General features: G+C 53.9%; 1 protein-coding gene and 1 long non-coding RNA gene across 7 annotated transcripts in view; one reads left to right on the top strand and one right to left on the bottom strand.

Moving 5' to 3' along the window:
* The window catches only part of ZBTB46 (zinc finger and BTB domain containing 46), a 56,948-nt gene extending 42,047 nt beyond the window's left edge, over positions 1-14,901 (top strand). For all 5 annotated transcript variants that reach the window (XM_017655371.3, XM_073236337.1, XM_037006549.2 and 2 more), the window contains 2 exons: positions 9,663-9,838; positions 11,581-14,901. In XM_017655371.3, the coding sequence (XP_017510860.2) occupies positions 9,663-9,838; positions 11,581-11,955 (551 nt within the window). In that variant the 3' untranslated portion in view covers positions 11,956-14,901. The remainder of the gene's footprint in view (positions 1-9,662; positions 9,839-11,580) is intronic.
* LOC118970261 (uncharacterized) lies at positions 5,071-9,780 on the bottom strand. Of its 2 annotated transcripts, none has more exons than XR_005058089.2 (3): positions 9,642-9,780; positions 9,232-9,341; positions 5,071-8,594 (listed from the first exon to the last, which is right to left on the bottom strand). It is a non-coding gene; the product is annotated as an uncharacterized lncRNA (long non-coding RNA). The 2 variants fall into 2 exon arrangements; XR_012131188.1 differs by having other exon boundaries at positions 5,071-8,333; positions 8,453-9,341.
* Positions 14,902-14,985: the final 84 nt, after the last annotated feature.

Below are 14,985 nucleotides of genomic sequence, written 5' to 3' on the forward strand. Positions count from 1 at the left end.
ACAAACCTCAACACACAGTGGTATCAGTCACACACAGTGGGAGTGTGCGTGCAGCGTGCGTGTGTGTGCGCAAAACCAGGAGTTCTACTCGCTGAGGAATATTAATTTCCTAATTTAGACTGTATTTGAAATAAGTGATCCAGTCTTGATCATGCCAGTTTGGCAGCTGCACATAGCTCAGGGTCCGAGGGAAAGGCATTAGTTTATTTTAAGGAAAACGTTTTGAAGAACACTTTTTGCAGTGTAGCACAGAGAAGGCACATAGTGGATCTGTGGCATCTCGCTGCACTGATGGACAGTGACTGCCCTGGGGTATGGGTGGGGACTTGATAATATGGGTAAATGTAGTAACCACATTGTTTTTTCATGTGAAACCTTCATAAGAATGTGTATCAATAATACCTTAATAAAAAATTTAAAAAAAAAAAGAAGAACACTTTTTGACCACTTTCAACCATAACCAGCCTGTACTGGTCTAACCCACCAGGCAAAAAATATTTGAAAAGCTGGCAAAGAAGAAAACACCACCATGCATGTGCACACACATGCATATCCTGGGAGCAACCTGTGTGGTCGGGCTTGAGAGGAGGGAGGGGCCATCCAGTCCCCGGGGCTGCTCTCTCGCTTCCCGACATTGGAGCAGGACACAAGCCGAGCAGAGAGCAGCAGTGTTTTGCGCCTCAGTCAAGGAGGTTGTCTTTACGGTCAACCAGGTCGGTGGGACCTGGGGGGGCAAACCCCAAAAAGCAGGAAGCCATAGAGAAGGAGCCCCCAAATCTGCTTGCGAGCCCCCTGAACTTCCAAGTCACACACAGGGCAGCATGCCAGAGTCCCAGCTGAGCAGCCCTGTTCTGCGGGAGTTGGCACTGCGGCCCAGCTGGGGGCTTGAGCCCAGCTCCAGGCCCAGGGAGACACCTGGGCTTCTCGCTGAGACCCTGCCGGGGTCACACCTTAATGTAAGAGTCCCTCCCTGGGTGGAGGTGACCCTCCTGAATTTGTCCACATGACACAAACAACAGCGATGCAGACAAACCCAAACAGGCCTTAGAAAGATTGACAGCCTGTGGCGTGCGCCTCGCTGTCATTCATAGCATCTGACAGAAAGCACAGTCTTACCAAGAAACAGAACCAAATGGCTGGATCCCATCAGGAAAAGCAACCGGTGAAGCACTTGCCAGATAAGGACTCGGAACACCCATCATCATCATCCAAGGACATGGTGGGAAAATGGATTAAAACAGAGGAGAATCAGAAGCTATGAAAAGACTCAAGTGAACGTTCTAGAAATGAAAATGCAATATCTGGAATTAAGAATGCATTAGATTTATTTTTTGTATCATTAATGTACAATTACATGAGCAACATTATGATTACTAGACTCCTCCCATTATCAAGTCCCCCCCACATACCCCATTACAGTCACTGTCCATCAGCGTAGTAAGATGCTATAGAATCACCACTTGTCTTCTCTGTATATACTGCCTTCCCCATGCCCCCCACCCCCTACATTATATGTGCTGATCGAAATGCCCCCTTTTCCCCCTTATCCCTCCCTTCCCACCCATCCTCCCCAGTCCCTTCCCCTTTGGTACCTGTGAGTCCATTCTTGGGTTCTGTGATTCTGCTGCTGCTTTGTTCCTTCAGTTTTTCTTTTGTTCTTATGCTCCACGGATGAGTGAAATCATTTGGTACTTGTCTTTCTCTGCCTGGCTTATTTCGCTGAGCATAATACCCTCTAGTTCCATCCATGTTGTTGCAAATGGTAGGATTTTTTTTCTTCTTATGGCTGAATAATATTCCATTGTGTATATGTATCACATTTTCTTTATCCGTTCATCTCCTGGTGGACACGTACGTTGCTTCCATTTCTTGGCTATTGTAAATAGGGCTGCGATAAACATAGGGGTGCATCTGTCTTTTCCAAACTGGGCTGCTGCATTCTTAGGGTAAATTCCTAGGAGTTGAATTCCCGGGTCAAATGGTATTTCTATTTTGAGCTTTTTGAGGAACCTCCATACTGCTTTCCATTATGGTTGAACTATTTTACATTCCCACCAGCAGTGTAGGAGGTCTCCCCTTTCTCCGCAACCTCACCAACATTTGCTGTTGTTTGTCTTTTGTATGGTGTCCATCCTAACTGGTGTGAGATGATATTTCATTGTGGTTTTAATTTGCATTTCTCTGATGATTAGGGATGTGGAGCATCTTTTCATGTGTCTGTTGGCCATCTGAATTTCTTCTTTGGAGAAGTGTCTGTTCAGTTCCTCTGCCCATTTTTTAATTGGCTTATTTGCTTTTTGTTTGTTGAGGTGCGTGAGCTCTTTATATAAATTGGATGTCAACCCCTTATTGAGTATGTCATTTACGAATATATCCTCCCATAGTGTAGGATGTCTTTTTGTTCTATTGATGGTGTCCTTTGCTATACAGAAGCTTTTCAGCTTGATATAGTCCCACTTGTTCATTTTTGCTTTTGTTTCCCTTGCCTGGGGAGATAGGTTCATGAAGAAGGTGCACATGTTTATGTCTAAGAGATTTTTGCCTGTTTTTTTCTAAGAGTTTTATGGTTTCATGACTTACACTCAGGTCTTTGATCCATTTCAAGTTTACTTTTGTGTGTGGGGTTAGACAGTGGTCCAGTTTCATTCTCTTGCATGTAGCTGTCCAGTTTTGCCAACACCAGCTGTTGAAGAGGCTGTCATTTTCCCATTGTATGTCCATGGCTCCTTTATCGTATATTAATTGACCATATATGTTTGGGTTACTATCTGGACTCTCTATTCTGTTCCACTGGTCTGTGGCTCTGTTCTTGTGCCAGTACCAGATTGTCTTGATTACTGTGGCTTTGTAGTAGAGCTTGAAGTTGGGGAGCGAGATCCCCCCCACTTTATTCTTCCTCCTCAGGATTAAGGATGCGTTAGATTGTTTAAAGCAGTCTGGAAATAACATGAGAGCGGGTTAGTGGGAGGGAAGGCAGAGTGGGGAAACTACCCATGCTGAAGCTCAGAGGGAGGGAGAAGGATCGGCGTAGAGCGGGCACACGTGGAGCATGGAAGCATCTGTGTATGTGCCATGGGGGCCCCAGAAGGGCACAGGCAGAATCCAAAGGGACGATAGTTGAGCATTTTCCAGAACTGAAGAAAGACATCCATCCACTGATTTGAGAGGCTTGGTGATCCCCACACAGAGTGAAACCCAAAATAAACAGCAGCAAACACGTCTGGGCACATTGTAGTCAAAATGTTGAAAACTGAAGACAAGAAAAATCTTAAAACCTATCAGAGAGAAAAGAAAAAAGACACTTTCAGAGGGACGAGGCTGAGCCTCACTTTTCAGCAGAAACCACCGCAGGCAGTCGTCCTCGAAGTGCTGTGGGAAAGGTGCCGACTCAGAATTCTATACCCAGCAGAGGTATTCCTCACAGGTCAAGGCTGTGTGGGGACATGACCATACAAACAAAACAGTTCATTCCCAGCAGACAGGAAGCACTGGAACCCAGCCCTCAGGCTGAAGAGAAAATACCCCAGGGGGAGGGCAGCGGGAGGAAGGGGTACTGAGAACAAACCTTGGCCGTGTAAACCATTTGCAGCTTCTCGCGGGGTTTTTATCAGAAGTGGGGGTGTCATGTGGCACAGCAGAAAGCACAGGAGGGGACAGGCGAGGTTTGTGGCCTTGCATTCTTTGTGGTCACGTGAATGGTAACAAAAATAGTAAAGTACAGCTCAGAGGCTTATGGAGAGAAAAAATGGAATGATGCTGGACTAATCTGAAAGAAAGCAGGCAAAGAGGGTGAAGAAACAAAAAACAAAGGACAGATAGGAGACAGCAGGATGCTGCGTCCGTAATCCCATTATCGCCAACAGACAAGACACTCCTGTAAAAAGAACCCTTTTTTTTTTCTCTTTGTGCTGACATACTTTATAGACAAGGACATAAAGATAAATAAAATAAACCAAGAAAACACTTACCCAAAGGCACTGATATTAACACCAAAGCTTTAAGAAGTATTATTCAGGAGGGTCGTCACATAAAGGTAAGGTCAGTTCAGTAGGAAACAGAGCGATCCTACCCGTGTGTGCTCCGTTCTAGAGCCCAGGCAGTAAAAGTGGAGAGGGGACAAGCTCACAAGCAGTCAGGGATTTTCAACGCGTTTGCCCACTAACCGGTAGAGCTGCAGACTTACCAATGTGGCTGGAGAGGATTTAGGCGGTTTTTAAGCCCGCTTAACCGTGAATTCCTGGAGTAAGCCCATCTACTTCTTTTCTGTATAGTGGGATTCAGTTCGCTGTTTGTTCACGAGTTTCAGATCTGCGTTGACAGGTATTGACTTGTAACAACAATTAGCCAATTTGAAATGTACACCAAACAAATGCAGAAGATTCCAAACTCACATGGAACATTTATGTGTTTGTACAAAATAGACCAGATCAAGCTATGGTTTAGGTCTCAACAAACACCAAAGGCCTGAAATCACAGTGTGTTCTCTGACCTTAGTGAAATTAAATTAAAACCAATGACTGGAAGGTACTAGAATATCCTCCAAAACTTTGGAAATAAAGTAGCACACTTAAGTTATCCAGGAGTGAAAGAATAAATCACAATGGAAATTACAAAATATTTTCACCTGAGTGATAATGAAAACACAACCCATCAAAACTTCCAGGACGTGTGGACAGCTGAGTTAATGGAGTGCTCACCACGAAAGAAGGAAGGCTTTGATTTGGGGTCAAGAAGTGAGAAAAACAACAAAGTAAACCCAAGAAAGTAGGAGTGGAGTAAAGAGCAGAGGTCAATGAAATGGACATAAAAACAGAGGAAAGTGCTGTCAACAGAAGAGGCATTACTAATGATGTTGGAATAAGAGAATATTGTGAACAACTTTATGCCATATATTGGACAAGTTGGAGGTAAGGGGCAAATTCCTTGAAAAACATAATAAATGAACACTGGAGCCTAATGGAGGCCTGGCACATCACATGGGGATGCCCCGGGGTCAGCCAGAGGAGAACGTGGGCAAGAGCCTAGACTGTGTGCCTTGGGACAGAACTGGCGACACAGCGCAAGCAGGCTTAGGACGGGCTGGTCCAAACAGCTTAAGTGGCTCCGAAGCACAGGTGTCCCTCGTTGTCTGTGCCTGTGGGTGGGCGTGGGCTCCCCATGTGGAAGGCAGGGTTCCAGGCAGGCCATTTATTGTCTCTTGGAAGTGGCCCACCCTGGGAGGCCTCCCGCAGCAGGTCTCAGTATAGGAATATAGAGCGCAGAAGGTACATTAATCCTGGCCGAGGAGGTCTGGGAGCAGGTGGAAGGCCAACAGCAACAGGCGTCAAGACCCAAAGGGCAGGGCTGTCTGACAGTGGGCTGAGGGCAGTCTGGCACAGGCTGTGACGTGTGGGACCTCCTGGGTGGGCGGAGCCACCGTGCAGCTCAGTGGGAGGTGGTTTTTTCCGTGTGTGGTTCTGAGTGAATTGGATGTCAGCATGGAGGAAAAATGTTAATCTCAACTCCTACCTTCCACCAGGCACACAGCTTAATTTGGGATGGCTCATGAACCTACATATAAAAGGAAAAAGCTTTCTGGAAGGCCTAGGAGAGGAGCTCACGACCATGGTGGTGGACAAAAATTTCTTAAATGGCTCATAAAAAGCTAACAATGCAAGTCTGATAAAATGGACTTTATTAAAATTAATTTCTTTACTAAAAGACACCATAAAGACAACAAAAGGTGCGGTCACAGACTAGAGAAAATGTTTGCAATAAATCTCTCTTACAAAGGACTCAAATTCAGAATACCTAAAACTGAAAGAATCAAAGGGAAAGGCAGTTAGCACAAATTAGAAGACTTGAACAAGCACTTCACAGAAGGGGGTGTCCAAGCGGCCACCAGGCTGCCATTAGCCATTGTGAAATGCACGTTAAAGCCACACTGCAGCCCCTCTGTGCTCCCACCAGTGACCAGAGTGGGAGGGCTGACCGGCCGGGAAGGCGTGAAACAGCTGGGACGATGCTCACACGTGACCAGTGGAAACACACGCTAGGGCAGCTGCCTACGGAAATGGAGCTCACAAATGCCCTGTGGCCCAGACATTCCTCTCTTGTGTATGTCCACCTGGTCTGAGCACTGTCTGGCAGCAGTGTCTACGGGGTCCAGTGCGGGTCAGCCATAGGCTGGGGGTGCGGTCGGACGTACGGTGGAATCCAAGAACAAACCGCAGCTCCAGGCAGCGATGTGGTGACTCGCAGACCAGCGATCCCACGTGTACAAAGTCCTAGAACAGACGTCCGGTGTTGGAGGGCAGGCGGTCACCGCCTTCAGGGGCCTTGACCGGCAGGGGCTGCACACTTCCTTGTATGTAGGTGGTGGTTATGTGGGCAGGCACGGAGGTGAAAGTTCACTGATCTTACACTTCAGGGACGTGCATTTCACGTAAGATTAAAAACCTTTTGAAAATAATTTGGACACATCTTAACTTCACTGTGTTCTGACACAAAGTAAGTGACAGCATAAGACATTTATGAATGAAAAGACAAGGTATGGTTCACATTCGGATCCATTTCTGGAAGGCACTTGAAGTGCAGTCTTTTGGAAGTTACCATCAAAGGAAGAATGAAAATCCAGGATGGGTCTTACGCAATGAAAGGCTTGCTGCCCTTCCCGAGAAAGATGCCCTCTCCCTGCCAGCGGCCTGCCAGCCCTGCCGGCTTCCCTGGTGGTCTCTTGGTGTCCCCGATGGTCTGGAGGCAGCTTGAGCTTTCACTCGTACGGTGGATCCTTATACTGCCCAATTCTCCTGCAGCGCCGCGGAGGGTCGAGGCCGGGTGGCTGTGGCCCCGAGACCTGCACGTGGCTGGGCAGGGTGCCGCTGGGGAGGCGGCCTGGCTGAGCGGTGTTCTTGTCCATTATTTCTGCAACCTGCAGCCAGGTGTCACTGAGCGTCATAGGTTAGAGAACCTGGAGCCGGCTTCCCGAACGTTGCATCCAGGCGAAAGGGTTTAGGACAGATCAGCAGAGAACATCTGGTGGGATTTAATGATGCCTGTGCTTTTTCATTTATTTCATTGCTCCTTCACTATGTGGATTTTTAAGTCTTCAGAGTTTATGAGAATGAAATTGATATTGAAAGTCTTCTTGACTGTAAGTCACCTGCGGTGGAGGGCTTAGGTTCTTTCCCATACGAAGTTATTTTAATCATAACGGCCAATGAAAATCGCCTTCGGTAATCACAGTGCTGTTGGTTGACCGTACTGGGTGGGTGGTACTCTACTCGCCACCCGTGGTCCATGTCCCAATCCCTGGAACCTGTGGATGTGGCCCTATTTGGAAAAAAGGTCTTTGCAGATATAACTAAATGAAGGCTCTCAAGATAAGATCATCTTGGAATATCCAAGTTGGCCCTAAGTCCAGTGACAGGTGTCCATATAAGAGACAGAAGAGGAGACACAGACGGGAAGAACTGCATGAAGATGGAGGCAGAGACAGCCCGACGGCCACACGCCCAGAAGGTCTGGGGTCCCCAGGGGCAGGAAGGGGCAGGAAGGAGCCTGTGGAGGGAGTGCAGCCCTGGGACACCTCGACTTCGGACTTCCAGCCTCCCGGCCTGTGAGGGTAGATTTCTCTTGGCTGTGCCGCCCAGTTTGTGGGAACGTGTCAGGGCATGTGTCGCTCCAGGTGACTTCAGAAAGTGCATGTGAAGTGGGCCACCTGCAGCGTGCAGCGCACGGGCTCTGGGCCGGAACGTGAGCCCGGGCAGGTGGGTGGGTCCCTCACAGCCAAACTCGGTCCACTGCGTCCTGACTTGTTTTCCCAGGAGATACACACAGTTCTGCACAGAGATGAGCATTTTTTTAACATGTAGGACTGAATTGTTAAATACAGAAGCCTAAAATACGTAATTCAAAATTTTAATTTTCATGTTTATAGAAGCAAAAGAGAAACCATGAATAAATACATTCCCAAGGAAGTTGTTTTAAACGAAGCAATCTCAGAGTTGGTTTCCTGGCTCCTTTTCATCTCGGCGTGGCGGTGCGCATGCCCTCTGTTGGCGTCACGACAGGGGCAGCCGGGCGACCTTGTTGCCTGACTGAGCAGTTGGTTGGGCGGCCGAGGGCCAAAGGAGGGGGAGCACCAGGTCTTCATCCGCAGGTGCGATGGACATGGCTGGAGGCGCCTGGACCCTGTGTCCTACCTTCCTCCCCAGGCTGCGCCCCAGTTCCTTAATGCACGCTAAAAGCCCCTGAATGTAAGAGAATGCTTTACCTTCTAGGAAAGGACGCAGACCTCTGGGAGGGACATGCGGAAGCTGTTCTCAGGCTTGGTGGGGACGCGGAATCCTTTTCTAAGAACAGAAACCGAGGTGGGCACCGAGCGGGTGGGCTGCGGCGGCCAAGTGCACGGCTGCTCTTGGGGCCACAATGGCTTCGCCCTGTTCTGCCCTGAGGCCAGACCCGGGTCTACCTGGGGGTGTGTCCCAGGGCGGCCTGACTCTCTGTGAGGAGTTGGGCAATCCCAGAGGAAAGAGCCGTCGTGCACGCCAGCGTGCAATATGTCACTGGGAACCAAAGAAATCTGCTAGGCACTGGACGCCCTTCAAGGCTTCCTGAGAGAGAGGGAACAGCTTGTTGAAGGAGCGAGGAGAGACGCTCTGCTGGGAGTTTTCCCGGCTTTACCCTGCTGTGCTTCAGGAGAGGAGGCGGGGCCGAGGACCAGCTCCGTGCGCGTGCACCCAGGACCTGCTGAGTCCCAGGCCTGGTGTGCCCGCTGTCACCGCTCCGCATCATCCGGCTGATGCCATTTCCACGGTGACATGCCCATGGCTGGGGTCTGAGAGTCAGGGTAGAGTTGGGGGCCCCCGGGGCATGATCCATGGTGATGGTGGTGAGGGGTGGTCCTTGCTTCTGTGTGATGTTTGGGGTGGCCCAGGTTGGGGGACAGAGCTCGGTGGGTCACTGTGGTCATTCTTCAAGGCAGTGGACTGGTTCCCCCCGTGGAGAAGGGCCCAGGCTCCAGGTCCCTTAGTGCCTGGTGTCCCCCCGCTCTCCTGGGCCATGGGACTCTGTGGCGTTTATCTGCCTGCCTCTCAGAGGTTGGGACCCTGGCTGCATCCTGGTGCAGAATGTGGCTCCGCCCTGAGGCTGAGCTGGCCCTGGGCTGACGCCTTGGGGGCCCATGTGTTGCTCCTTAAATTGTGGAGGAGGACAGGGTGGACGACCCCACCCAAGGCAGAGGCCACTCACCGCTCTGTGCACCGCTGGGGCCGAGCTGGCCTCTCGCTCAGCTGGGCCCACCAGCCTTCAGCTGAGAGCAGCCGCTTTCCACTGGGCATCCAGGACACGAAGCCCCTGGCCTGCAGGTGTTCAGACGGGCCCCTGTCAGCCCGGGGCCAGGAGTGTGGTGGGGCACTTGCAGCCCCTTCTGGCCTGGCTGTTCTGCTTTTCTGTCACAACTCTGTGTGTGCGCATCCCTGGGAAGTGGTGCCTCTGGTGCTGGGCCAGGCCCCTGCAGCAGCCCAGGTCCCGTGGCTCATGGACCCCACGGCTTGACCCCCACAGCTCGTGGACCCCATGGCTCAGCCCCATGACTCATGGTCCCACGGCCCGCAGAGGGCAGCCTGCACAGGGGGCTGTGCCCGGGGCCACGTGCTCACTCGCTCCCCGCTGTCTTTCAGTGAACGAGTTCACGGTGATTCGGAAGAAGTTCAGGTGCCCGTACTGCAGCTTCTCGGCCATGCACCAGTGCATCCTGAAGCGCCACATGCGCTCCCACACCGGTGAGCGGCCCTACCCCTGTGAGATCTGCGGGAAGAAGTTCACGCGGCGCGAGCACATGAAGCGGCACACGCTGGTGAGCGCAGGGCCGGCAGGCACGGGGTCTGCTCTGCTGGTGCTGGGGGGATGGAGCGAGCAGCCACACGTCCCTCCTGACACCCCCCCCACTGACTGTGCAGGAGGCAGGTGGCCACAGAGCTGGGGCCCGGCCTCGGAGTTTCCTTTGGGGTCCCCTCTGGGACACCATATACTCCAGCCTGGCTTCAGCAAGTGCTTCCAACCCTGCCTGGACCCCCAGCCTCGGCCACCCTGGTGCCACCACAAGGTCACTTCCTGTGGCCCCCACCCTCCTTCCCCCGTGACCATGGGACCTGCTCCCTTGACCTGTGGGAAGTGTCTGTCACCTGTCTCTCAGCTCCAATGGTCAGGGAACAGGTAGCCAGAAATGATAGGAAGGTCATCTTGAAGCAGGACGGCGGGGGCCCTTGGGCAGGTGGGATAAGCCAGGGAGGCAGGGGTCAAGGGGTTGAGGGGTCGAGGGGTCGGACCACCAGGCTGCTTGCGATGTCAGAGGCCCCGCTGATGTGCTCATGGTGGGGTGTGGCTCCTGGGGCCCGCTTGGGGTGGCAGCTGTTGGAGCTCCTGGTGGTCTCGGGTTGTGTCCACGGGGTAGGGAGAGCGCTGGGGCTGGGTCGTGAGCCTGGCGGTTGCAGCGGTGTTGGGAATTGTCCGGGGAGTCCACAGGCTCGGTCAGCCCCCTGCCGCCCGCTGACCGGCTGGGTCAGGAGCCGGCCCTCCAGGAGGTGTGGGAGGGCAAGGCCGGCTGGGTCACCACTGTGAGCGTGGCCCCGACATGCCGTGGCATGAGGGTGGTGGTCTGGGGAGATCCTCAGGCCTGGCCCCTGACAGGGTGAGCCAGGTGAGTGAGTGTGGTCTTCGCTGTGTGTGTCTGCCCGCCAGCCAGCAGAGCCCACCACCCAGGGCCTCCGTCCACACTCAGGGGGACTCTGGGGCACTTCAGGGCCCCACCAGATGTGACCCTTGTGGGGCCTTCCAGCTGGCCTTCTCTGTCGGCCCCTGGGCAGGTTGCCCGCCCTTCCAGCAGACTGACCGGTTCCCTCCTGAAGCCCTCCGGGCACAGGCATCCTCAGGGTCCCCTGGGCAGTGTCGCTCCCAGTCAGGTCAGAAAGCCAGAGGTGGTCCCGGCCCGCGGGTGTCCTGCAGCAGGTGTGGGCCCTGGCCTTCCCACTGCCCTTTGTGTCCCCTGAGAGCGTCAAGGAGGAAATACAGCCGGGGATCCCAAGAGGGCAGGAGCGGGCTGACCAGTAAACCACGGAGGCTGATTTCACCAGATGACTTCCAAAAACCGAGAGGGAAGCCCACATCCGTGCCCACCTCATGCCCATTTCACAGAGGGCCCCGCTTAGCGCCGGGGCATGGCCACATCACCGGCTGGGCTTCTGCATCTTTCCTTTTGCCATGTTGCTGTTTCAGTGGCCTGTCGCCCAGGGTGGGCAGGACTTGCGCCCTGGTTGGGCTTCAGGGGGAGCACAAAGCCCTGGAGACTCCCTGACACCGGGGAGGGCTGGCCGTCTCCCGAGGAGGGGATCTGCCCCTTCCCCTTTGGCGCCCCTGGGCGCCTGAGCCAGGCGGGCCGCTTCAGGGGCACTCGGCGACTGCCCGCCGGGCCCTGGGGTGCGAGCCGGCTCGTGGCCCGGTGCTTGGACGCCCCTCACGGCCCGATGGGCTGCGCCGCCCACCGCCCAGAGCAGGCCCCGACCCTCAGGGCCCCTCCGCTCACCGGCTGCCATCCCGCAGGTACACAGCAAGGACAAGAAATATGCGTGCAAGTCGTGCAGCCGCGTGTTCGTGTCGGCCGCCAGCGTGGGCATCAAGCACGGCTCTCGGCGCCATGGCGTGTGTGCCGACTGCGCGGGCCGTGGCGTGGCTGGCTCCCTGGACCACGGTGGCGCCGAGGGCTCCCCTGAGCCGTTTGCCAGCGGCGGGCCCTACCTGGAGGACCCCGACGACCCGCGCGGGGAGGGCGAGGAGTTGCTGGGTGAAGACGAGGATGACGTGGGCCTGGCCCACAGGGACGCCCTGCTGGGGGAGGACAAGGACGATGAGGACTCGCCTCCCGGGCCCCGCAGCCCCTCAGGGGCGCCCGACAAGGGCTTCGCCTGGATCTCCTAGGCCCCCAGCTGGGGGCTGGGGTGGTGGCAGTGCCACCCCCTGTACCTGTGTGTGCGTCCTTAGGGGTCTTCATTCGCCGGGGGCGGAGCCACACTGACCCGTTGCAGGCCCTCCTCTGGGTGACCCCTTTGTTCTGCTCTCGTCACCCAGACACACACACAGAAGCTGGCCCTGTGGGCTCAAGCAGGTGTGACCCCGGCAGGCAGGGTGCTCTGGGACCGATCACAAAGTTGGAGGGGCAGGGTGGGTTTGAGCGAAGTGAGAGTTCATATTCCCACCCATCTGAGGAGACAGAGCCCCCCAAAGGTGTGTGTGGGCTGGGCATCAAGTGCCCACATGGCCCATCTGGCCTCGGGACCCATGGTAGCTCAGTGGCCGGGTCAGGGTCAGCGCTGGTTGGAGTCACAAGAGAGGTCCCTGATGTCACAGGTCCGGGAGATGTAGGAGGGCTTGGGAGCACCCGAGGCCTTTCTAGTGCCCAGTCCCCCCGCCCCTCCCAGCAGCCCGGTCACCACCTGCGGCCATGGCCGTGGCAGCCCTCACCCCACTGGCCCCACTGCCGTCCGGCGGCCTGCAGAATCCAGGTCCAGTGTACAGAAAGCCCCGCAGCCCTCCTGCCTCTGGGCTTTGGTGCTTAACACAAAACAGCTGCGCAAGTCCTACTGGGGCCGAGGGCTCCCAGGTGCTATCTTCCTGCAGAGGCAGCAGGTGGGACCGGCATGCTGTGCTTGACCCCGCAGGGCTCCCTGCCCCCATCTCAGCCCACTTGGGGTCCCCTTGGGGGGCTCGGCTCTTTGTGCACTTCCCCAGAGAGCCTGGGCCGCTGTTCCCTGGTCCTGCCTCCTGCCGCTCCCAGGCCATCCCTGCTGACCCTCTGGGCGCTTCCTTCGTTGCTGCTAACGCTGGAGGCGGTGTCTCGTGCTGCTCGCCCCCCGTGTGGGACCAGGTAGTGGCCTAAGGGTCCGAGACACAGGGAGGTGGTGTCACAGTTACTCTGCTCGGCATTATTTCTCTCTCTTCCTTTGGCTTCCTGGCAGGTCCTCTTGTCTTTTTAAAGAGCTCACAACCTGTTCTTTTTTCTGAGTGGAAAGGAAAGGCCTCGCTGTGTTGTGGACCCCCTGGGCTGCAGGACAGACCCTGTCCATCTGTCGGCATCCCTGTCACGGCTGTTTCTGAGCCTCTCTGTGTTGGAGACACCATTCTATTTTCTGCCTCCACATGCTGTAAGCCAAATGGCTTTTACCAAGTTTTTATCGTGTCAAATCTAACTTTCCTGTAAAAACAGGAAGTCCCATGAGACCCTACGTCAGGCCCAGGGTGCCGCTGCAGGGGTGGGCCCAGGCCGGCCCGTGAGGGGGTGTGGGGCACGGTGCTGTCTTCCCTGTGCAGCCGCGTCCAGTCACGGCTGCTGTTCTTACTCTCAATGCCAGACGCCCCTGATGTCAGTGGAGCTGTCAGCTGGCTGCCCGCACTCACGCCCTCAGCGGGGACCCCAAACTCAGTGCTGACATCCTTGAGGGAGAGGCCAGGACAGTCCGCCCACTCTCCCTGCTGCTGGGCCAGGCCAGTGGGGGCCTGGGCGGGCTTCCTCCCCTGCCTCTCACCTGTGCTGGCTCTGGGCTGGGGCTCCCAAAACTGTGTGCCTCCCCCGCCTTCTGACCCTTCTCTGAACAGGCCACTTAACAGATGCATTTGGAAACTGGACCTTTGCCGCCGACAGTGCTTCCGGGTCTCGTCCCCCCTCCCACGGCCGCCTCTGCCCCCACTCGCAGGAAGGACGTCTTGCTCTTTCCGACCTGCTCGCTTCCCGGCTCCGGACCACCCTTGCTGACCTTTTTGGGGGTTTGATCAGTGCCACAAGGGCACTTCTTTCCTCCAAACTGATACTGTACTGGAAAACCAAGGGGCCCCCTCTGCCCACTGAGTCCCCCAAGGTCTGCTGCGTGGCAGGGTTGCTATTCTGGTGCATTTGACTAGTGGAGTTACATGTCAGAGATGGCGATGAACACACCACCTCGGGAGGCCTGGAGGGAAGAGACGGTAATGGAAGTTTTTTTTTATGTGACTGTTTTTTTTTTTATTCAATGTTTAAACTAATAAATATTTTTTTATGAAGAGGAAAAAACGTGTAGATTACATTTCCCATTTTGTACTTTTTCATTTGTCTGTGCATATTTTGGTGTTTGCAACACCGAAGTGGAAAATGACAGTCCACAGGGTGGTGAGTTCTCCGTGGGGGCGGCGGGTGGGGAGACCATGATTTTTCTATCAAGCTCTGGATCCTGACCAGGTTGTATATTTGGACTCTGGGTTTTGGGAAACAGTCACAACACTGCCAGGACTCAATAGGGACCTCGACTCAAAGGACACGCTGCTTCCAACTTTGCACATCTTCCTTCTTAAAAAAAAAAAAACTGAGAAATGCAAAAACTGGAACTTTTTGCGTTATGAAAGATAATCTTATTTTCGCTCATTCTGTGACATGTGCAACTCTTAAGAAAGCCATACTTAATGGTTTTGTGTTTAGATCCTATATTGTGTTTAGTATGTGGCCCTTTCAGAACTACCTGTAGTGAGGGGTGCTGTGTGTGCTTTTTTAAAATATTTATTTTTTCAACATGCTTTCAACCTGTCAACAAAAAAAACCAAACAAGGGCAGTGTTTAAGATTGTTGATTTTTTTCCTGGGGATGATCTATATTACACCGACTTTATATTAATTATCATAAACCTGTGTTTGTACTGGAGATGTGGTTGATATTGGGGGGGTCTCAGTGGTTGGTCGGTGGGGAAGCTGGCTCCATCCCCGCAGCCACGGGACAGGGCGACGGCACCTTCCTCCAGCGGTCCTGCCTTGTCTGCCTGTGGGTTTCCTTTCTGTGGTGGGATTAGCTTAGACATTCTTGCAAAGCTATCAGTGTCAATAAATTGGGAAACTGCTGCTCCAGCAGATGCCTCTCGCGTGTGTTTCAGCGCCCCCTCCTCAGGCCTGGTGGGTGGAGCGGCCGGAAAGCGACCCCCAGGCCTCTGC

The sequence above is a fragment of the Manis javanica genome, chromosome 5 (assembly GCF_040802235.1).
Source record: "Manis javanica isolate MJ-LG chromosome 5, MJ_LKY, whole genome shotgun sequence".
In the NCBI taxonomy this organism is placed as follows: domain Eukaryota; kingdom Metazoa; phylum Chordata; class Mammalia; order Pholidota; family Manidae; genus Manis; species Manis javanica.